Source organism: Amphiura filiformis, chromosome 8 (genome assembly GCF_039555335.1).
Source record: "Amphiura filiformis chromosome 8, Afil_fr2py, whole genome shotgun sequence".
Taxonomy (NCBI): Eukaryota; Metazoa; Echinodermata; class Ophiuroidea; order Amphilepidida; family Amphiuridae; genus Amphiura; species Amphiura filiformis.
In genome coordinates, this window is record NC_092635.1 from 65,203,006 (window position 1) to 65,228,525 (window position 25,520).

At 38.4% G+C, this 25,520-nt stretch overlaps 1 protein-coding gene across 1 annotated transcript in view; it reads right to left on the reverse strand.

Moving 5' to 3' along the window:
• Positions 1-16,335, reverse strand: part of LOC140159362 (protein smoothened-like) — a 29,052-nt gene extending 12,717 nt beyond the window's left edge. The window contains exons 1-5 of the mRNA XM_072182809.1: positions 16,154-16,335; positions 5,055-5,692; positions 3,943-4,069; positions 2,227-2,436; positions 724-896 (exon numbers count right to left, since the gene is read on the reverse strand). Coding sequence (XP_072038910.1) covers positions 724-896; positions 2,227-2,436; positions 3,943-4,069; positions 5,055-5,401 — 857 coding nt within the window. The 5' untranslated portion in view covers positions 5,402-5,692; positions 16,154-16,335. The remainder of the gene's footprint in view (positions 1-723; positions 897-2,226; positions 2,437-3,942; positions 4,070-5,054; positions 5,693-16,153) is intronic.
• Positions 16,336-25,520: the final 9,185 nt, after the last annotated feature.

Sequence of the window (25,520 nt, forward strand, 5' to 3'; positions counted from 1 at the left end):
GCATACCCGACTTGAAGGAAAACATAAAGAGTGAGATAAGAAAACTTGAAGAGACACTTGCAGAAGCGTCATTCAGTACTTCACCGTCAGAAACGCGAAAGTGTGCGAATTTATATGATGGACATCTTGAACATATTCCGAATAGACTACTTGCAAAACAAAACAAAAGTCCAAACTACGGAAGAACAAAATAAAAATAATGTGAAGTTGTTGGGAATAGTGTTTCAAGTTGACAATGTTCCTGGTGATTTGTTCCCATTAACCATTTTTGCATATGCGCTATATTCATGCATAATATCTTCTGACTTAGTATGAAAAGGGGAGTTTCAATGTGACAATTCAGTAAATAATGATAGGGGTATCAACTCAATCAAAACATTATAAAATCCTTGAGATAAGGAAAATTACTTTACCAAGTCACTTTGTTAGGATTGTGAGCAAATGTAGAAGAGGGTGTTAATTTGACAATTCGTTTGCATTTAACTATTAAAAAGTGTTTTTGTTTCTCCGGTTGAAAGAACGATTTTCCAATATGATAAACATTTGCTCGTATCTTCATACTTCAACATGCAAATATTAGCAAGTTTGGTACCAAAAAAATTGCCCAAATGTCCTCTTTCTAAATATGTTTTCATATTTTCTGTATACTATCTCTTCTTAAAGATACAATGGTTTAAAAAGGTATCGAGACTTTTGGGACACCCTGTATATATATATATATACCTTGGTTCCCCAAGTCTCATGGTTCCATCTTTTCTGCAAGCAATATCCTCTCTGGCCCCAGTTGCAAACTGTGCCAAAAACCCAATGCTACCAACAAAGAAGCAACCATTCATGTAGAACAAAATAAGAGCGGGATATTTGGCAGAATTCTTCCAGTCAGCGAAGAATGTCATCTGGAAAAGACAAGACAAAATGAAGTTACTGCCAAACCTCTTGAGATTAGTCTCAGGGGATGAGGGGAGGCTGCATTATAACCCTATGTGTTGTAGGCATGTTCATTGGCACTTTTTCAATATCATATATCACCAGCAAAATTATCGCCATAATCGATAATGGCGATAATGAGGGAAGCTTAAAAACATTTTATTTGACCAAGCTCCTGTTTCGAAAAAACATGAAACTATCGTTTAATATTGTTAGTCTTTGTCTGGTGGCCCTATTGTTGCTGGTATAATTGTCATTGGCAACATTCTCGGTTTGCTCACACTTGGAAGCTATTGCTGCTGGTATTGTCATTGGCGTCATTGTCGGGTTGCTCACTTGCCTGCTTTTTGGATTTCAACTGAAGACACATTTTTACCATCAAAATATTGTGGCCTGGCAAACTATTATCACGACAATGAAAATTTATCGCGATATATGATAATAACATTATCCTGAACATGCCTAATGTGTTGTCATCTTGGAAGTGGAAATTAGTGGGAAAGGGAAGAGTAGGTTTTAGTTTTACCCATCTTTGTGGAAATGTACACTATAATAATTCTTAAGATGTCCCATTGTTGTATTGAAGTGAGTGGTTTCTAAAATATGGCACTACTTTGTGGGTACATCAAGACGGTGATATAATTTTGTGTCAGATCCCCCCTCACCCCCATCCCTTAGGGGTGGGCGAGGCCTGGGGTGCGTGTTAGAGTTGGTGGAAGATTACCAAGATGTAGGCCTAATTTAAGGCTGTGAAGGATAGTATTTTCAGGCACTCGGGTTTAGCTACATGGGACACAAAATTTTCAAGTTAAATTTCCTACAAAAATAGCTTTGTAGCGGATTTTGTGCAATTGTCCCCCAATTTGAGCAAATTTATTCATTTTGAATAAAAATCATCTTAAAATCCAAACCATTAGAATTGGCCGTGATGATTTAACAGTATCAACTACCATAGCAATATATCGCACTGCACTAGTACGTGTTCATGTGGTACCTCGATCGCATTGAACCACAGATGTCAAAGAACAGGGATGAAGACCTGGATCGTAATTCTATAGAATGTTCACATCATGCTTATCACTTGCACCTGTAAGATTAGTATCTTTGAAAAGAGCTGTATTGCATTCAATTTATGATTGCAGGCATACACAGGTGATGAGTGCAACCTGCTTGCAGTGAAGGGTGATATATTCAAAACTTGTTTTAACCTAAATTGATATGATTATCTTTTTCTTCAAATTGTAAATTGCAAAAATCCAACCCCACCCAAAAAAACCCCTAAAAAATCATGGCACTTACCAAAGTAAAGCAAGTTGAGACGAGACACAAAGTAGCAAAGACACCAATAAATATGTGCACATGTGAGTGCTGCTCGTCTGTATATAACGGGTTTCTACATTGGATGCCACAGCCTTCTACGTTATCATACCAGCTCCTCTCGTTATTTGTAGCTACCAGCGGGGCCTCACATTCACCTGTGGTGTTGAATCGCACCCTCTTGTACACATTCTGTAACGAGGAAAACAGATGTACTATACATGACAAGTGTAGGTACATTGTACGTCTGAGCAGAAATGTGGTGGGGATTGGAGTGATAGTACCCCACCAGTAATTAACACTACTAAAAAGTGATACACATACTAGAAACAAATCTGAGCAGAAATATGGTGGTGAATAGTGATATGAATACTATAGTAACTAACCCTCCTAAAATGTGATGCAAATACTTACCCCCCTACACACACACACCCCTTCTCTCAAAAAACATTTTTGTTCCACCATACACAAATTAAAAACAAATCTGGGTATGGAGAGTAAACATTAAATTAGCCCAGTAACTAACCCTCCTAAAATTGTGACACAAATGCCCCACTCCCAACCCTTTACACACACTCTCTTTCTCTCTCTCTCATAAAACACTCTACTACATGTACTACCCTACACAAATCTGGCAGAAATGTTGTGGGGAGTATTAGTACACCAGTGACTAACCCTCCTAAAATGGGATATAAGTCCCCACACTCTCTCTACCCTACCCAAATTTAAGAAACAAAATGTGACATAATCAAGGGGAATGAGTCGGATGTCGCTAATATTGTTTTTGAGATATTGGCAAAACAGTGTTCAAATTCTTTTGTGATAAGAAAAGAGGTACCACAAGAATGTACCTCATTTTTAACGATCCACTTGTCTTGAATCACCGAAATTTCAGCAAAGTATTTGGATTCCTTGCCCCTATAATATACATAACTTTTGTTACCAGTGTGTAGTTATTTTTCGAGAAAAATGCAAAATTAGTCACAAACTTTATCAGGGGGTGTAGAACCATCGTAAATACATTCAAAATATGTGTATAAAAATGTAAGTTCTTCTTCAGACCTTCCTCCTTTCTTTCCCCTTACCAAAAAGAAGCAAGGGTGTTAGGGTTTTAAAGAACACCTTAATTTTCCTCCTATATCGTAAACGTTCACCTAATGGCACTATGGGCTCTCTTGACATAACTGGAATTTTAGACACAAACTAGAAGTGCCCTCCCATAAAAATCCCACCAGCAATAAGGGCACGTACCCTTAATTCTTGTTGGGATTTTTAGAGGAGGGAGCTCTCTATTTGTACATGCAATTTACCCCAAGGCAAAGGAGTCCAAGGGCGCCATTAGGCGAACGTTTACGGTATGTGTATTTTTACCCTAAACATACTAAACAACAACAAAAAACACAATTCACAAAGCATAGGCACAGGCAAGTATCACACATGATGCGATTGCGTCATCGTGCGATCAGTCATATGGTGGCGGAAAGCTTTGACGGGCATGCTACACACCCGTGGCAATGTACATGTAGGCCAGTGCACGTGTCTGGCACCCGAGGGGTCAGGGGTTCAAAACCACACCCGAGAAAAAGGTTTTCTCTTCTTCTTCTTTCCCTTCCCCCTCACCAAAAAGGAGTGAGCGCGTTAGGGTTTTAAAGAACACCTTAATTTTCCTCCTGACTGTTATTAGTTTTTAATACTTGCCTCAGTCGGACATGTGGATGGAAATCTCGGCACATCATCCTTCTTTTCACACTGTAAGAACTCTGGCCAGCCATACTCTAAGTCAACTATCTTACAAGGTCTTCTGGTAATATAACACATATCATGCCTGCATGTAGGATTCAACAACATCAGATTAAAGAATTAGTTAGTATTCATATACAGTTTTTTTAAGTTTTGAATCTTTATAGTTGCTAAATATTTGAAGAGCTTTGTTTCAAAACCCCTACATTTTTTGTAATATCCACTTGAGCAATTTTGAGAACGCATCTAAAAATCATCCGAAAAATCACTGATATAAGAGGGTTTTCAATAAAAGCAGTATTTGGCTGGATGCTCATCCTATACCCAAGCATCCTGCCAAAAACTGCTTTTGTTACAAACCCTCCTATATCAGTACTTCTTTTGATGATTTTTTGATGTTTCCTGAAAATTGCTCAAGTGGATGTAAAGGGTTTTGAAACAAAGCTCTTCATTTAAGGAAAATATGTTGGGTCTTTTGTGTACGGACAAGCGGGACAGATGAGCTATACATGTATGTGGCCAGGAACATGTACTCAATGACAAGGGGAGCTGAAGTAACAGCTACCAGCCCCCATCCTCAATTTCAAGGACAACATCACCTTTTCTTTCATTCTTTTGCATTCTTATCTTTTATAGTAAAAGGTAATTGAATGCATCCACTCCGAATCAAATACGAGATAAATATAAGAAAAAAATTATTTTGTCTCAAAACCGCTGTGTGTGTTTGTTTTTCTTAGCACGTCCACATCAGTTGAAACAACAAATTCATATGAAATTCTGAGAAAAATTTGGAAGAAAAGTTACTTGATTCGATTCTCGCATTGTTTAGGTATAAAACAATTCATATTTGTACTTCAGTTGTGTAAATCAACCACAATTTTATGGTGTGTACTTTTGAACTCTCGATAATGACATCTTAATTCAAAATTAAGTTTTAAAAAAATCTGTAAAAAAATAGAAATCTTAAAAAAACACCATTCCGCATTCATTTTTCAAACTGCCATGGGCTTTGAGACAAAACAATTTTTTGTTTAACCTTAAAGTAAGATAGAAACAAAGAACAAACTTACGTTGGAAGTTGAACTCGTCCGTCCTCACATTTTGGCATGTAGACAGCACACAGGAAAGCCTGTATCACTTCCCAACACTTTGGCACATACTGTAAGCCTTGCCACATGCTGAGCTTGTCATGGATATCGGCCAGACTACGGGAATCGTTAGCCAGTACATGGGAGGTATAGCGATGGTTGATGGTCGTTCCCAGGCAGGTGGTATTAAATACAGGTTCACACTTTGCTGCCACTGTGCAGTCATCAGAGGCACTCTGGAGAATGTCTATTGATGTTAAATTTACCGACGATGCGTGTGATGCGGTGATGACCAGGATCAGTAGTATGAAGATTTGTATAGGCTCCATATTAAATCCAATCAATAATTTCACTTAAAATACATCATAGTGCGGTACATAATGTTTTTGAGGTAGATTTAGAAAATATAAAATGTGCTATATAAAGTCTGTTCGATAATGATGTTAAGCCTACATGTTTGCTTCATTTACATCGGCTATGTAGTTGGGAAAAGGGGTAGTGCACAAAAATGCGCCCTCATATAAGATTTTTCCATGCTGTATTGAAACTGCCTTTCCCTTCTGCTGTGATGGACCAGCTACATGTTGACAGTACTGGCAGGTTGTCAGCTTGTACACTGTCTGTTAGGAGAATATCAGAAAGAAATAACGGAAGTGGTGGTTAAATTAATGAAACATTTATATACTTATAATTTGCTTTTACCAGAACTCCCTTTCATTTTTTTTTTGCCTTTAATATGGGAGGAAAAAATTAAGAAAGTAAAAGGAAGGAAGGAAGGAAGTAAGTAGCTTTCTCTGACCTGGAATTGAACCCCTGACCCCAATAGTTACGCATTCAATACCAGGCGGCGAATGGCATGATCGAGCCGGCAACTTGTGAAACCGCCCGGCCGTCACGGCCCTGCAAGGTGCTAACACTTCAAAGTGTTCATAGTTCTGGTCGCTAGGGTTCAAATCCCCGCACAGGCATGGAATCCTACGTAATATGTATCATGTTCGCTTCCATCTAGCGATCAATAACCTGAATAACCATTGTGTAATTCAATTCAATGCATAAGCTCATACACATGTGGTTCTTTGATGTCAATCGCATACAATATAACCCGTGATCAATAATGAACGTTGGTCAAAAGACGAGCTTACTGAAGTGAAAAATTATGTACATGCAAATTCATCATTTATGCATATTGCCTTGAAAATCATAAAAAGCAACTGCTTGATCAACCCAAATGATTTTATTAGCGTTATTTCTAAACCAAATTTCAAAACCACAAAGTGTTTTACCTGACTTTTGACCCAGAAATGTATGAATTTGATGAGAAATTGTGATGAAAAATAATATTTTACAAGTCAGATTCAGAAAGAGAAAATCTCATTACACACGTTAATTACATCACAATCCAAACATAGATGGTTAAGTTCATGAAGAATGTTACAAACTGTTGTATGTTTTGCCATATTGTTTTTCTATAGGGAATAATGTTTTATCGTTAAAATCGGACATGAAAACCTATCAAAACACAACAAAAACGCGTGCATCGCTATTTGTATGCATGAAACAAATTATAAGAATTGTACAGAAGTGACCTAACACTTATGAAGGCTGTATCTTGAGAAAGCGCATGGTCTGATGCTAGAATCTTGGCAAGGACACTCTGGTGAAATAAAGAAAAATATATGTGATTGATTTTGTGTGACGTTTGAGCGTTAAATGTTTCAAAATTTAAAAATGAACAAAATGCGAGTAACTATGATGTCATCAACATGACAATAATATTCATGATAAATAATTATTGCTCCCTAAAAAAGAAATGGTTAACAAATGGTTTGAATACATCGCACGACCTTATAGTAACTGTATCTAGAAATTTGTGCAAGTTACTTGTCAATTTTCCCTAGAAACGAGCTTTTTCTACGGTTACTGCCCAGCTCATTAGCGCGATTTGGGATATTCTTTACCTCGAGTTTACTGCCCTCTGTTAACGACAGGGCTTCGAACTCTTATCAAGGCGATCTAAGAAGTGCAGGGCCGTGCCGTATGGCATTTTCCATATACTTGTTATAGTTTTGTGGGGTTCATTATTGAACCCCAACGGTTGTAGCTTGTATTTATATTAAATTATTAACATAGGCCTATTTGTTTGTGATATTTCAAGCGTTTTAAAATTCCAAAATAATCCCAATGTTCAATTACACGGTTGACGATGAAAATTTACTGAATTTAGAGCAATGCAATGCGGCCATCACCACCTGTTCAATACTAGAGTCTATTGCTATCATTTTTCTGTCAATCAGCATTTTATAATGGGTGTGATTTATTACATTTATGTTGAAATGTGGATGAAATTTACTTCGATGAGTCAACTGAGTAAAGGTTGCCTATTTAGAACAGGTTTAAATTTAGTTGAAAAGCAATTTTAGCAACATTTTTGATGCAATCACCCATTGTGTTTGGCTGCTTTCCTTCTGAACTTTCATTGCTATACCACCTTAATTTACCCCCTCAAACTAAAATCCTGGAACCTTTATATGCTACTGCACGGTGTCATGCTTCAGCGATTATGACTAGAGATTTCAAAAAATGTCTACATGTATGGTCGCATGTCATAAGTTGGGTACAATTTCCATTACATGGTCAAAAATGACAAAAAATGTATTTTTTGATATGTTGTACATATTGGCAACCTCTAATAATTAACACCATTTTAAACCTTATCTCTCTCTCTCTCTCTCTCTAGGTGCCATATCCTAAGACGTTGGCGATCATGTCATGCCACAATTCTCTGTTATAAGCCATCTCCAGAAGCTCTGTCGCTTTATGTTCAGCTCCCTTTCTTTTAGCCAGTCTTTCAGACTTGATAGCCACGTCACTCACTTCCTGCCTCTGCTCCTTGTTCCTTCTATTCTTCCTGTCAATACTAGGTTCTCAAAACCATCCTTTCTGAGGATATGACCAAGGAATTTGAGCTGCTTAACTCTGATTTCACGTAACAGTTTCCTGCTCACATTTGCTCTACTTAGGACATCGTCATTAGACACTTTATCAGTCCACGGGATCTTCATCATTCTTCTAAGGAACCACATCTCGCAGCTCTCCAATCTTTTAATGTCTGTTGTTATTGACCATGCTTCACTTCCATACATTAATACAGGGATGATATATAGCAGTTGAGTACCCAAATTCTGGTCTCTATACTGAGGGCACTGTTTTTTAGGATCTTGTCTAATTTTGAGAACGCAGACTTAGCCAGTGCAATCCTTCTCTTAACCTCCTTAATACATCTGGCATCTTCTGTGATTAGACTGCCAAGGTAGTTGAAGGAGGAAACTTGCTTAATTCTTTGATCTTTCACCTTCAATATGCATGTTGGGCTTTCAGTCTTTGATACCACCATACATTCTGTCTTCTTGCAATTTAACGATAAACCTTTCCTCTCACTTTCCTGAACCACCACATCAAGAAGCCTTTGCAGATCCTCCTCAGACTCAGCTAATAGGACAGTGTCATCTGCATATCTTATGTTCGTGATGTTATGTCCACCTATACCGAGACCATTTTCCTTTTCTAGCTCCCTTAGGATCAGCTCACTGTAATAATTAAAGAGATCTGGTGACATTCACTACAATCTCCATCCACCCTTATGCACGCTGTTTGGTTCCAATAAAGGTTCTGCAACAGTCGTAGATCCTTTCCATGCAGGTCTAGCTTACCAAGATCTTCAAAAAGCTGATCATGTCTCACCTTGTCAAAGGCTTTTGAGTAGTCAATGAAACACATGAAAACATCCTTCTGCATCTCTACCGCTCTCTCTGTTATCATTCTCAAGACATAAATCGCATTCCTGGTACCAGCATCTTCTACAAAGCCGAACTGCTCTTTACCAATCTCAGGTTTTATTCTACTTCTTGCACGGAGTAACAGGATTCTTAGAATTATCTTTGTAACATGGCTCATAAGGCTAATTGTACGGTGTTGTTCACAATCCACAGCGCCAGGTTTCTTGGGAAGAGCAATAAAGATTGATTTGCTCAGGTCTTCCGGAAATATCCCATCATCATACATTCTGTTGATGACTCCTGCCAGTTTCTCAATTCCACAATCCTCTGATGCTTCAATCATTTCAACAACAATTCCATCTGGCCCAGCAGCCTTATTTCTGCTCATCATTTTTATAGCTGATCGAACCTCTGACTGCAATATCTTTGGACCCTCAATAGAATCTGGAAAGCTTGGCAAACCGTCCCTTACATCGTGAAATAACTCCCCAACATATTCCATCCACCTTTTCATTACATCATCTTTCCCTACCAGCATATTACCATTCTTTGCCTTGATGCACCCAGAGCTTGAACAGCCTGATTTCCTAGGCTTAATTTTTGAGATAATGCTTAATTACTAATTAATTAATACACAGGCCTCTATGTAAATCTCAATTTTCAAATGCGTTTTTCTCAAATTGGACCTCAATTACAAAAATGACTGTAAAATTTTTATTTTATGCAAGAATGTCATCAGATTTAGAGGATATGTTCTCAATACATTAATGCTTCAAATTAACTATTTAAAATAATTGCACGTATGTTAATTACATCGTGAAGGTCAATGACCTTTTTACGAGTAATTAGCGAGACAGTTATTCTATTATTGAGGAAATGAATATCAAGAAGAAAAATGTACATTAGCATGTTGCTAAAAAATACTGAAATTCAATTAGGATAAAAACAAGGCGGTTCTCGAACCACGAGTCTCGCCTGCTTGCGCGACCGCTTGCTTTTGTAATTGCCTGCTTATGCGATGAACCTTGTAATGGAAGTGTTATGGCGATATGGAAAAAGTGAATGTTAATTATAATTATTTGGAATTCCTGCACCAAGTGCCCATACAACAGTTTTTACTAATTTGACCTCAGATGACCCCTGGTGACCCTGAAATGACCTTCTAAAAATTTGGCTTTAGATGTTGATTGTACCCACCAAGTTTCATGGCCATACGACAGTTTTTACTAATTTGACCTCAGATGACCCCTGGTGACCTTGAAATGACCTTCCAAAAATGTGGCTTTAAATGTTGACTGTGCCCACCAAGTTTTATGCCCATACGACGGTGTTTACTAATGTGACCTCAGATGACCTCTGGTGACCTTGAAATGACCTTCCAAAAATTTGGCTTTAAATGTTGACTGTACCCTCCAAGTTTCATGCCCATACGAGTTTTTACTAATTTGACCTCAGATGACCCCTGGTGACCCTGAAATGACCTTCTAAAAATTTGGCTTTAGATGTTGATTGTACCCACCAAGTTTAATGGCCATACGACAGTTTTTACTAATTTGACCTCAGATGACCTCTGGTGACCTTGAAATGACCTTCCAAAAAATTGGCTTTAAATGTTGACTGTACCCACCAAGTTTCATGCCCATACAACAGTTTTTACTAATTTGACCTCAGATGACCCCTGGTGACCTTGAAATGACCTTCCAAAAATTTGGCTTTAAATGTTGACTGTACCCACCAAGTTTTATGCCCATACGACGGTTTTTACTAATGTGACCTCAGATGACCTCTGGTGACCTTAAAATGACCTTCCAAAAATTTGGCTTTAAATGTTGACTGTACCCACCAAGTTTCATGCCCCATACGACAGTTTTTACTAATTTGACCTCAGATGACCCCTGGTGACCTTGAAATGACCTTCCAAAAAATTGGCTTTAAATCTTGACTGCACCCACCAAGTTTCATGGCCATACGACAGTTTTACTAATTTGACCTCAGATGACCCCTGGTGACCTTGAAATGACCTTCCAAAAATTTGGCTTTGAATATTGACCGCACCCACCAAGTTTCATGGCCATACGACAGTTTTTACTAACTTGACCTCAGATGACCCCTAGATGACCTCAGTGACCTTGACCCACTAACCAATACAAACCGGTTCTGTCTCGGGTCAAGATGCACCCACCCACCAAGTTTGAGGAACGTGCGACTCCTAATGTCCGAGAAAATAGGCGGAAGGCAAACTTTAACCAAAACTTTAACCAAATTTGTCACATACATGTACACACACACGCCCCACACATACACCCCTACATACGGAAAAGTGATTATATAGTCTCCTGCCTTATCAGGCGAGACAAAAATGGAACATTTATACCCTTTAAGGTGGTACTACACCCCATGATAAATTTGTGACAATTTTGGCATTTTTTCTCAAAAAATAATAACACATTGGTAACAAAAGTTATGTATATTATAGGGGTAAGGAATCAAGTTACTACACTGGAATTTCAGTGACTCAAGACAAGGGGTACTTTATTTAGGATAAGAAAAGAGGTACTGCTAGAATGTACCTCAATTGTTAACATATAATGAACCCCTTATCTTGAATCACTGAAATTTCGGTGAAGTATATTGGATTCCTTAATAATATACATAACTTTTGTTACCAGTGTGTACACAAAATGTAGTTAATTTTTGAGAAAATGCAAAATTAGTAACAAAATTTATCAGGGGGTGCAGTACCACCTTAAGTAGTCAGTAATTGTTTTAGTTGTACAAATTCAACGTTCAAAGCTGTCAACACATCATACCCTCACTAGATTTGAAAAAGTAACTGGTAGTTTTGACATGCTGACATGTGAATTTTCACATAGGCCCTATTGCACACCCCCGCATCCGCCTGCTCCACATCCGCCTGCTCCTCCACCCCTGGCATTTTTCATTTCAACTGATGTGATTTTTTTACTGAATGATGTATAATTGTATGCTTCAGTAGATCGAAAGAGTATAAAATTAGGCTTAAAAAGAGGTATGAACCACTACTGTAGGATATGGGGTTACGGAAAGCTAATCAAATTTGTATCACAATTTTCAGAAAAGTGTAATCCCTCCACCCTTTTTGCATACCCAACTTATGACATGCAACCCTATAGCTTTGAATGCGAAGCTATCAATGAGCAAATTCCTGGGGGGGGTACTCACATATACATGTACAGGGATGTGCTGCTAGAATGGGTCACTTTTTTGCGAGAAAAATCCCTAAACATGGGTCCCAATTTGAGATAAATTGGTCAAAAACTGTCAAATCAGGTAAGGGGTGAAATTCCAAATGGCTTGCCAAAAATGTTTGCCACCCCTCTCTCGGCATGTAATAACTAGAATTACGCGGTTCGTAATTAAGGTGGCCCCACAAAACTATACACCCCATGAGGCCACCATTATATACCATTCTATTACCCCCACGACCCATTATTCAAAATCGTGCACTGTGATTTGTTGAAACGCGCCACATGACAGACCATTAATTAGCGATAAAGTGTCAAGGGCAACGAACTTTATGTTCTTATATCATCACAGCGCACAGCAAAGCGCACATCACACCTGCTTATGTAGGGGAGAATGGAATGCCAGGGGTGTGTTATTGTATGTGCATACCTGCTTATAGGGGAGAATGTAATGTTAGGTTGTGTTATTGGAATGTGCATACGCTTTGGCTACGTGTAGGCGCTACACCTTGAGGTAAACAACTTGAAATATTCAGGGCAAAAAATGTGATATTTTCTCTTTAAATCGCACTATTTTGTGGTAATAGAATAGAAATAAAGGGTGCAGCATTATCCTTTACACGCAAATAATGTGTCCTCGGCAGTAAAATCGTTTAAATAATGGGTTCGGCTGCGCCTCACCCATTATTTACGCTTTTACTGCCTCGGACATTATTATTTTCGTAAAGGATCATGCATTACCCTTTATTTCTTAATCACAATACCAAGTTTGAATCTAAATTAACATCCTTTGCAAGTTTGCACCAAATTTTTTCTGTTTTCCTTCAACCTTTTTAAAGGGGGGGTAACCGTATTGGTTTTGGATATGGATTGTCTTTAAAATTACATATAATATCAAATATTGTCCCCCTTTATGCAGCTTTGTGAAAAAAACGAGAGTATTTTCTGCGTAAATGTGAATAAATAGCAAAATTTGCAATCCAATACTTGGTATGCGTGAATTGCATTCTGGGAAGGGAAGCAATAACATGTGCCGTAATTCCCGTTCGTGATGTGCCATGCGTGCGTGGCGTGGTTGCACTGACACAAGCTCCACTGTACTAGGTGCACATTTCAATACTACTACGGTGACATTTCCCACAACCAGTCTTTTCGTGTTCGTCTGTATAGATCGTTCATGATGATTTTTGTATATAAATTATGGCATAATGGCAATAAAGCTCAATAACAAAGCAAAACAGAAATGCCCCGACGACAATCCTGGAAATGCCCGTATAATAGGGAACGGAAAATTTAGATTTTTAAAAACTCTTTTTCATACCGATTCAGAAAAAAAAGAAACCAAATGTATTTCCCTTTGCAATATGTACATTTCAAATGAATTAATGTAAATAATTTTGGGTTTAAAAAATGGAGCAGAAAAAAAACTATCACTACCGGGATTTGAACCGGGGACCTCTGGTTCAAAATACGATGCTCTAACCAACTGCGCCACGCGGGCAATTCGTAATTGTGGAAGGAAGTTTAATAGCTTTATAGTAACGTGGTCGATCTGAAGTCTCTTCAGCAGTTATTGTGGTTCGCTCTTTTCATACAATGTGGATGATGCGAAACCAAACAAGCTGTTGAGGAGACTATAATTATCTACGATAAGCTTGTCCATAATTCAAGAAATTGGTAGCCAGGAAGGAAGCTATTTTTGTGTGAATTCTCCGATTTCTCCGGAAATACATCGACTTGGAGCGTCAAATTTCAGGATAGTAATGAGAAAAATAGTATCTATTTTGTGATACCAAAAACTCATTAACAATGACAAAAATCGGGGGGATGATGTTGTCAATCGGGTTACGGACCCTTACGAGTCTCATTTAAAAGTCGCTCCATGAATAATAATAATTGTAACCCTCTCGCACTGGTCAAAAATTGATTGCTCCCCCTTTTGGCTGGCCAAAAAAATCTTAGCCCATAATTTGACCCTCCCCCAAGGCTCAAAATTATTTATTGCACGTCCCCTTAGCTGCCTGGTCGCTAAAGTACAAACACTGTTTCAATATTTTTTACAAGCAAGGGTGTCTGAATTTGAATTTTTATAACCTCTGCTACTGCCTGAGACTGAGAGAACTCAAGTTTGGTTTTGGTAGGGATGTGCCACTGCATGAGTGGACCCATGCATCAATATACCAATTTCCAAGAAATTTGGATCCATCACTATACCAAAAGTCCACATTTTCAGCCAAATTGAATGCAATTCATGATATTGTCCCAACTTTCTGCAAATTTTGACAATTTTGGATAACAGAATTCAGTTTAGGCCAAATAAAAAATAAACATACATGTTTCATGTGCCTCCCGCTTCCCTCTTTGAGGTTTCTTTTTTAACTTTTCAGAAAATACAAAAGTTGGGATGCTTTCTATATCCAATAGCCTTGCAAAATTTGGAAAGTTTTGTGATGGGGCCTATATTTGTGCCTCTCAGAACATCAAAATAAAAAAGGCCTATCCTCCTTTTTCCAGGCATTAGGCCCCTAACAGTCAATTTTGAGTTTCCCGTCACATAATTTCTGAAAACAAGTGAGGTAACTTTTTCATTATTCATCATTTTTCTGCCTTTCATTATATGACCAACAAGCATGTAAAATGTGTTGTTATTTGCCGCTCACTCACTTGGAGATGGATGTTTAGCCTAAATGAGATTCAAAAGTATATTAAAAAGAGTCTGCAAGGTTGACAGCAAAATACCTGTTTTGATTTTAATTTTTCCACAAAAAATAAAGGGATATTTATAATTTTTTTTGCAAATACATATATATGTATAACCAGTTTTTATCACAATAATGAATTCAAGTGAGGGTCAGAAAATGAAGTGGGGGCGGGTGACAGGAAACTCAAAATCAACTTTCCTTGGCCTTATTGTATAATGTACAATGTACTCTATTCACAGAATTATAATAGGTATTTACATACTTTTGTACACCAATTTTGCGATAAAATATTGAAAATATAATTTTAAAAGCACCTCTTCCTTGATCCTCCCTTAATTTCATTCAAAAACCATGTGAAAGTTTTACTTGCCTTATTTTTCAGAAATTTTGGCATGAGATTTTTACTGAGGTAAATCAGGTATGATAAAAAAAATTTTCTTCTGATACAAATTCTCAGTGACAGTGGCAGAAAATGATGTTGTTCAATGACATGATCTAGGTATGCCAGGCAAACCTTAGTTAACACATTTGCTAGTCAGCGAAATTCGCAGAGACCGGGGCCCAAACACAATGCATATTTACATGGAAATTTGAATTTTTTTCGAGAATAGGCCGGTGAAGGAAACCTACATAAATATGTTTTCTATACTTCACTTGACCCAAATATATGATTTTTTATGGTGATAATCAAGTCGCACATGGAATTTTAGAGGGATTTTGATAGCAGTTCCATTAAAAAGCTGCTATCGCCATGAGACTAAGATCTAGAAACACCCCTAAATGCCGTTTTGGGGAATTTTGCTAGCAGAATCTTTTTGATGAAAGTCAATCTCTGACAAGATGTAACTTTGTTACGGAAAGTGCTATGACAAAAATGTTTTCCGTTTTGGCTTTCTTTACTCAATGGCTGTAATTTGATATGTAAAATGATGCAGTTTGATGGCAAATTTGAATTAGCATACCTACATGATCCCGGGGACATGATTAACTTGTTTAATTTGTATTTTGTAAAAAATGTAAACAACAACATGATCAACATCATGAGTTCATGATGATTGTGTCTTAGCGACACATTTAACTCGATATAACCACGACGTAGAATAAATTATGTTACATAGTTACATTGACTCCACGAACTAGAATAGGTCTAGTTCCAATACATGTAGGTAGTCTTTCCCATGTTTACGTGATGTACGATCCTATACCGATGACCGTATGTGATGCATTTTGGTCAATTTACATCTCGAACCTCGCAAAAACCTGCCCAACTTTACCTCTGTACGCAACGATCATTCACAAAATATTCATCAAATTGATACTCAGTACAAATTGAACGATCAAACAAATTCATACTTAATCAAATCGTACTATTTACTTACCAATATTCGTGCAAATATTATCCACACTCCATAAGTCTTGAAGTTTTCTTATTACACCGACATTGTTGAACAATGACAAACTTTCTCTGGTATCAAATCCCCTGCGTTGTTTGGAATCATCGTGCATCTAAATAGGGCGATCGAAAGACAACGAGTTCCAGCTACCAGTACTCCACTTTCTTAAGACCAGTGTTGCCATGCGAATCTCATCAATCTTTGGCCTTCCTCCTCAAACAAACCTAGATCATGCAGTTCCAAATCCCTGCACTGATTTTCAAAAGGACGACAGCCTTGTCGACAGTGGCGGCGACACGGGGGTATGGGGGGCAAATGCCCCAGTCGGAACTCTTACCCCACCTGTTCCCCCCAGTAAAAACCCAAAATCACGAATATTTCCACTTTTTGAGGCAATTTTGTGCAAATTTGTTGATTCCCCCGAAATTCACTTTTCCCTCAATGCCCCCCGGAAAAAATTCCTGGCCCCGCCACTGCTTGAGGATAAAACAGCTACAATCTATAGGTTTTGAAACTTTTTGGTAGCTATAAAAATTGTAATCTGAGCCAGGTTTTTACAAGCTCAGTGGGGAAATTCTCATTGCACGGTGGAAATTTCGGTCCATGATGGAGTTGAACAATGTTCAACTTTTTCGCAGTGCACGCTTCTGATTGGCTGCTGCAAAAATCAAGGTCGGTAAATTAAATGACCTTAAAAGGAGATGCAGACTCCACATGCTTTTGAAACATTGCAAAATGTACATTTTAATTTCATCGCGTGATACTGCGATGTTTGAAAAGCATTGCAGCATCGCATCGCACTGCGAAATGGAGTCAGGATCGGGCTTCAGTGTGTAAGTCTATGGCATAAAAATGCTTCTCAACTCAAAAATTAGATAGCAAATTGATAAAATTGTGTAACATTTTGCTACATGATATATTTCCAACGCTGATTGTTTCCGAGTATACTATTTTTCTAACTTTTTGCTCTTAAATAAAAATGAATTGCAAACTGGTAAAGTTTATACTCTTTATATGATTCAGTGAAGGTGTAAAAAAATTAAAATTGTTTATAAATTGCCCAAGAGTGAACGGTAAGCCATCAACTTAAGTGCGGACAAGGCCCTAGTGGACAATGGCCTAAGTGGGACATGGACCTAGTGGGACATGGCCCTAGTGGGACATATGGACCTAGTGGGACACGACCCTAGTGGGACATGGACCTAGTGGGGCATGGCCCTAGTGGGACATGGACCTAGTGGGACATGGCCCTAGTGGAACATGGACCTAGTGGGACATGGCCTTAGTGGGACATGGCCCTAGTGGGACATGGCCCTAGTGGGATATGGTCTAAGTGGGACATGGCCCTAGTGGGAATGACCTAAGTGGGAAATGGTCTAAGTGGGACATGGACTGAGTGGGACATGGCCTATAGGACTGGACCAAGTGGGATTTGGACCAAATGGGATTGGGACTAAGTGGGATTGGCCCAAATGGGATTGGACCAAGTGGGAATTGCCCAGCACATCTATGTGGGGCCGGATTTACCAAAAATTTAGGGGCCCCCAAATTGCCCTGTGCACGGATTATTTTACCGTAGTTCACATTTGAATAGGGAGCCTGTTTAGGCAATTATATACCTATTAATATTGATCGGATATTATACCGTATTCACTAGTAATATAGTATATTGTGTGTTTGCGCTTTATTCCGTAATCAATAAGTATGTTAAACAGACGCATTTCTTGCAGAGCTACTTGTAGCACAGTGGTAAAGCGTCTGACTATGCATACATAGGTTGTTGGTTCGAACCCTGATCAATCCTTTGGTAGAATTTTAAATCTAATGTATTTAATTTCTTTTTGTTAAGTAAGAAGAAATTAATCGCAATGTTGTGGAACCTAGCCTATAATACATGTAACACTATATCATAACAACAACAGAGCAATAGTCTGACGATCGCCGTGAGGCGTGAAACTACTAGTTACTAAATGCTGAATATTATTTAGCCAAAATTGTTTTATTAAATTAGCTCTACCTTGTTAAAAATTGGTATTGAGCACTGTGAAACGACTATCGAGTGACTATTTATGTAACACTATACATGTATATTATGCATTATAAGTTTCTCCTATTCAAATGTTAACTACGGAAAAAAATATTGCGTCCTGTGCATGTTCCTTTTTAGCCTGAAAACACCAAATTTTGGACCATAATATGGAACCAATTGCAAGGGAGAACAGGGCCAGTGCATTGATTGGTTACCCCAGGTTAAAAAATAAATAAATAAATAATAAATAAATAGCAACATTTTCCGTGCATTGCCCGCACTGGTCCATTTTATTAGGATATTCACTTTCATTTTGGGCTAAAATTGTATGAAATTGAATTTTTTCACACGCTTCATGCAATTGTCCTATTAAAATCGGAACAAAATGTGCTTGTCCTTATAATGTAATGCTTCCGCCGCCATTGTCGATCGCTCCCTATTTGTAAACCAAAACTTGGCCATTTAAGGCCACTTGGCCTTCCTCACGGTGAGTTATGGGGACTCCAAATTTTAGCCTGGCCCAGGGCCTTCAAAAATGTAAATCCGGCCCTGCATCTATGCCAAAATCCGAATTTTGATTATTTTATTTGATGAGCGAATCACTGAATGGCCCTTTAATTAACATTAAAAATCATTGCTCCCTCACAACCTTCACCACAAATAAGTTAGATAATTCCACAATTCAGAAATAAGTTACTTTAATTCTGACACTTCTACAAACACTGATTTCCAACAGAAGTTATGTATCATAAATACATAATTGTCATCTATAACAAATTACAATTATAAAATAATGAAGTACAAATAAACCGTTGGGCAGGAAAACCCTCATGTGTCACTGGCCCCTGAACATGCTTAAAGCAAATCCTCCTATGTAACAGGTTGGCAATTTTGTTTTAAACATGTGCAGGGGCCACAAACACATCAGAGGTTTTTCCTGCCCAACTACGAATTATACTTCCACATGGGACATTCTCTCACTTCAAGTCTGCTTGATCCAAGGCCTGCACAAATCCAGGTCAAAAACCAAGCTATATTTAAGGGAAGGGGTATGAACATTTGGACAGTATTTATTGTGGGACATTAGAGCACATCAGAAATATCGAATTGCATTCGTAATACGAAGCATATCCTTCTGATATCAAATAATTTTGATTTTTTGAAATTTGCAATGAAATACACATTTTATGGCAAATGATTAAAAATTGATATTTTTGATATTTAACAGTACTCGAAGTAAATTTTATAAATTTGATAATTTATACTTAAAGTATATGTAGGTGGGATGAAAAGCCAACGATCAATTGGAAATTTTGACCTTTCGTATTGAAGATATGGATTTTTTTCCAAAACACAAAAAAAATTAGGTCATTTTGGGAAATAAATTCATATTTTCAATATGAAAGGTCAAAATTTTCAATTGATCGTCGGCTTTTCCTCCCAGCTACATACACTTTAAGAATATATCATTAGATTTATAAAATTTATTTCGAGGACTGTTATATATCAAAAATATCAAATTTTAATAATTTGTCATAAAATCTGCATTATATTGTGAATTTCATAAAATGCAAATTATTTGATATCAGAAAGACATTCTGCGTATTCAGAATGCAATTTGATATGTCTGATGTGCTCTCATGTCCCACAAAAATACTGTCGAAACGCTCATTCCAGATCCCTTAACATTTCAAAAAATGTCCCTAAAGGGTCAGTAGGGGTCAAATTTCATACTAGAGGGTTAAAATTTCAAAATTACTCAAGTATTCCTCAGGTCATATTGAATCAGAAAAAGTATAGTTTGACCTATCTGCAGCATACCATTCTCAAGTTATATAAGTTTAAAAGGTCACAAAGGGGGTGTTCAGCTTGTTTGTTTTTTGCCCACACAGAGGTCAAAAACTAAGTGCTCTGATTTCAATGCAAATGGTCTCAAATTGTTTGACATGTAAAATGAAGTCAAAACCATGTCCCCAGCCAGCCAAGAATTGCTTGCCCCCACCCCAAATGACCCCTAGATCACCTTTGACCCAAAATTCCAGGTAATTCTGAGAAACTGTCAAGGATCACTCCACTGAAGTTCAAACAAAACTCAAATAACCTTTAACCTGAAGCATATACTTTGTGCAACAAAAATATACCCATGTCACTCAGAAGAAAAGTATATAATCAATGTGTCCTTCCAACAATGACGTATGGCTCTGAAACATGGTCATTAACTAAATACTTAGAAACTAAACTACAATCTGCTCAAAGAGCAACGGAACGGCAAATGTTAACATCCCACTGCGAGACAAAGTAAAGTGCTCAACCATCAGACAGCTGACCGGTGTTGCAGACATTTTGAGAAAAATCAAACAATCAAAATGGAGATGGGCTGGACATGTTGCCAGAAGAAATGATAACAGATGGACAAAGAGATTATTAGAATGGCAACCAAGAATGGGAAAAAGAGGCAGTTTTAAGACAGTTAATATTTCTTTTATATCACTCATGCATAAATTTTATTACTAAAATACTATTTAAGGTAGGAAATACATTTTTTCATCAACATAACACCATGTTTTGCCGTGATATACTTCACATTTTGGGGTCCACCCCATAACTAAATCGGCGAGTCCAAGAGTCAACGCACGGCTTGGCGCAGGCGCGCTACGGCAGAGCACTATGGTGGTAAAGACTATCACACGGAGAGGGTGATGGTAAAAATGATAAATGGTAATCAACCAATGAACTGTCTAGAATTTATGTATGAGTGATATAAAAAGGTATGGAGTGATCATGAGGAGGGCTGCATCCAACAGTGGATTGACATAGCCTAGACAGAGATACTTTGTGTTCAAGTTTTATGTATTATAGGGGTCATACACTTCATAATTGGGAGCAATATTAGAATTACAAAGAAGAGTTACAAAAATGTGTAAAACCATTCTATGCAAATAATGCTGTAGATACACAAATCTTACTTGACACATTCCTACACTTCACTGGTGGCCATAGCTGGGGACCATCCATCCATTTTATGTGACGCCAGTATCACAGGCATGTAACGTTTACCACTCCCGTGACGCGGCACAAGTGCTACGCGCTCCTATGTGCTCGCGATAGTGGGCATCTTGGATCGCAATCCAAACTAAGTTAGTTTGGCGCGGATGGCCCCCAGCTGTGGCCGACTTAATCCTGACCATCACTTGGCTCGTCGGATTAGTCTATAAATTTACATTTGCCCATCATGACAATCAATCAAATTGCCTGTCCTAAATTTGACCTTAGACTAAAAAGAACAAAAGAATAAAAACAAATTTGTTTCCTGCAGGCCACACACGTTTCATTTTGGAGAGCAATTTTACAGCATGTTTTCAACATGATTTTATTCTCATACATTTTGTTTTACAACCAAGATGAAATCAATAAATCTTTTATACAAATCCATCTATAATTTTAATAAAACTTGAAAATTTTCATCTCTAACCTACTCTGCACTGATTTGACTGTCTTTTTGAAAGACATATCTTGTCAGGTGTTCAAAAGATCTAAAAGTGGTTTTCATCAGTGAAGACCTCAGCATTGCTGGATTTAGATGTTTTTGCCGACTTTGAACTTTTGCCATGTTCTAAGACTTTTGTCTGATACAGCGTTTATTTTATAGGCCTATTGATCTAACGGCACGCATCCAACACTTTACTTGGGAAAACCACTTTTATCACCTACTATGCGTGCCGACATAGCAACCTTCAAAAGATCTACATGTACAGACCAGCTGGAGAGCAGCACAGCATGGGCAGTGGCGTACCCCAGGGGGGCTAAGAAAATGTAAATTTTGACACCCCTTGCACCAACAACCCAAAAAGGTTGACCTAATTTTTTTCCAGCCAGGATGGCTCTCAAAAATCTAAAAAGTGGGGGGAGTGGGGAGAAAAAGATTTTTTAAAATTTTTTTAAGAGAATTAGAGGTGTTACACCCCTTAATCCACCCCACCACCACCTTGAGCTGTGGCCCAATTGTCAACCAAAAAGGTATAGTTACATTAGTTTTACATAACTTTATGCCCTTTTTTCATACATTCTTCTTCTTGCCGCCCCTTCTGTCTGCCCCTTCATCTTCCGCCGCCCCTGCTTTTACCAGGAGGCCCGCACCCCCAAAATATGTGCATGATGGGTGATGTTTGATTTTGAGTGCATAAATAGATCCAATGTTGAATGTCTGTGTATAGAATTAAAACCTTCATATGACCCATGGGGTAAGTCAAAGGTAATATCCTATCTTGTATTGTTTTGTGGATAACAGTTACTAAAAATGTTACAAATGAAGTAACTGATGTATAAAACATCTTTTCAATGGGTCCAATGACAAATAATGTTTTAGGGGTTATGATATTATGCATATAATTTACACTAGACATGCTCCTTGGGTGTCCTTAGTTAGTGAATGAAAACTATACGAAGCTTTGCTACATCTTCAAAAAAATGTTGTTTCTTTCCAAAATGTTGAAGTTATTTTTTCAAAATAATTATTTACCATCATAACTTTGACATTTAAAAAATTTATTTGACATTTGAGTTGTTAGGCCAGATAATGTCCTAGCTCAACCGCCTGCCCTCGGATACTAGAGTATGTTGCTGTGAATGAGAAAGTTCATAGAATTACAGACAGAGCAGCCTCACCCTTTCATAACAAGGCGGTTCTCGAACCACGAGTCTCGCCTGCTTTCGCAACCGCTTGCTTTTGCAATTACTTTTGGTAGAGGTAAATGAATTTGGCGGTTATCAGCTAGGCACAATTATCTGGCTGATGGTGACTGTACCCACCAAGTTTCATGCCCATGCTACAGTTTTTACTAATTTGACCCCTGGTGGCCCTGAAATGACCTTCCAAAACTTTGGCTCTAAATGTTGACTGTACCCACTGAGTTTCATGCCCATACAACAGATTTTACTCATATGACCTCAGATGACCCATGATGGCCTCAAAATGACCTTCCAAAAAATTGGCTTTAAATGTTGCCTGTACCCACCAAGTTTCATGTCCTTACGACAGTTTTGACTAATTTGACCTCTAGATGACCCCTGGTGACCTCGAAATGACCTTCCGAAAATTTGGCTTGAAATGTTGACTGTACCCACCAAGTTTCATGCCCATACGATAGTTTTTACTAATTTGACCTGAGATGACCCCTGGTGACCCCGAAATGACCTTCCAACAATTTAGCTTTTAATGTGGACTGTACCCACCAACTTTCATGCCCATCGGACAGTTTTTACTAATTTGACCTCAGATGACCCCTGGTGACCTTGAAATGACCTTCCAAAATTTGGGCTTGAAATGTTGACTGTACCCACCAACTTTCATGCCCATCAGACAGTTTTTACTAATTTGACCTCAGATGACCCCTGGTGACCTTGAAATGACCTTCCCAAAATTTGGCTTGAAATGTTGACTGTACCCACCAAGTTTCATGCCCATACGATAGTTTTTACTAATTTGACCTCAGATGACCCCTGGTGACCCCGAAATGACCTTCCAACAATTTAGCTTTTAATGTTGACTGTACCCACCATCTTTCATGGCCATCGGACAGTTTTACTAATTTGACCTCAGATGACCCCTGGTGACCTTGAAATGACCTTCCAAAATTGGGCTTGAAATGTTGACTGTACCCACCAACTTTCAAGCCCATCAGACAGTTTTTACTAATTTGACCTCAGATGACCCCTGATGACCTTGAAATGACCTTACCAGATCGACCTGCCGACCAATGGTGGTTGGCCCTGAACATGGGATGCACACGATGCCTATGCAGTGAAAGGATTAAGTATCGAATGCGCAGAAAAGATCGATATCTTCAATCCTAGCGTATTTCCATGCATACAGAAGAAGATTCTAGACCAACATAAAGAAGCCACTATTATAGAAAACCAGATCGACCTGCCGACCAATGGTGGTTGGACCTGAACATGGGATGCACACGACGCCTATACCGTGAAAGGAATCAGCATAGAATGTGCAGAAGATCGATATCTTCAATCCTAGCGTATTCCCATCCGTGCAAAAGAAGATTCTAGACCAACATAAAGAAGCCACTATTATAGAAAACCAGATCGACTTGCCGACCAATGGTGGTTGGCCCCGAACATGGGATGCATGCGACGCCTATACCGTGAAAGGAATCATCAATCCTAGCTTTTTTCCATGCATTCAGAAGAAGATGTTAGACCAACATAAAGAAGGCACTATTAGGCCAAATTTAAAAAAAGGTTTGTCTCAAAGCTCTCCAACTCTGAAAAACTAATGAAAAACATGGGATGCACGCGACGCCTATGACGTAAAAGGAATCAGCATTGAGTGTGCTGGTAAAACAGATATCTTCAATCCTAGCTTATTTCCATGCGTGCAAAAAAAGATTCTAGACCAACATAAAGAAGCCACTGTTATAGAAAACCACATCGGCCTGCCGACCAATGGTGGTTGGCCCTGAACATGGGATGCACACGATGCCTATGCAGTGAAAGGATTAAGTATCGAATGCGCAGAAAAGATCGATATCTTCAATCCTAGCAAATTTCCATGCATACAGAAGAAGATTCTAGACCAACATAAAGAAGCCACTATTATAGAAAACCACATCGGCCTGCCGACCAATGGTGGTTGGCCCTGAACATGGGATGCACTCGACGCCTATGCCATGAAAGGAATCAGCATAGAATGTGCAGAGAAGATCGATATCTTCAATCCTAGCGTATTTCCATCCGTGCAAAAGAAGATTCTAGACCAACATAAAGAAGCCACTGTTATTCTCGAACCACGAGTCTCGCCTGCTTTCGTGACCGCCTGCTTTTGCGATTACTTTGGTAGAGGTAAATGAATTTGGCGGTTATAATCGGCTGGGCACGATTATCTGGCTGATGGTGACTGTACCCACCAAGTTTCATGCCCATGCAACAGTTTTTACTAATTTGACTTCAGATTACCCCTGGTGGACTCAAAATGACCTTCCCAAAATTTGGCTTTAAATGATGACTGTACCCACCAAGTGTCATGCCCATACGACAGTATTTACTCATTTGACCTCAGATGACCCCTGGTGACCTCGAAATGACCAACCAAAAATTTGGCTTTAAATGTTAATTGTACCCCTAAGTTTCATGCCCATCAGACAGTTTTTACTAATTTGACCTCAAATGACCCCTGGTGACCTCAAAATGACCTCCCCAAAATTCGGCTTTAAATGTTGACTGCACCCACCAAATTTCATGCCCATATGACAGTTTTTACTAATTTGACCTCAGATGACCCCTGGTGACCCTGAAATTTTTTTTTTTTTA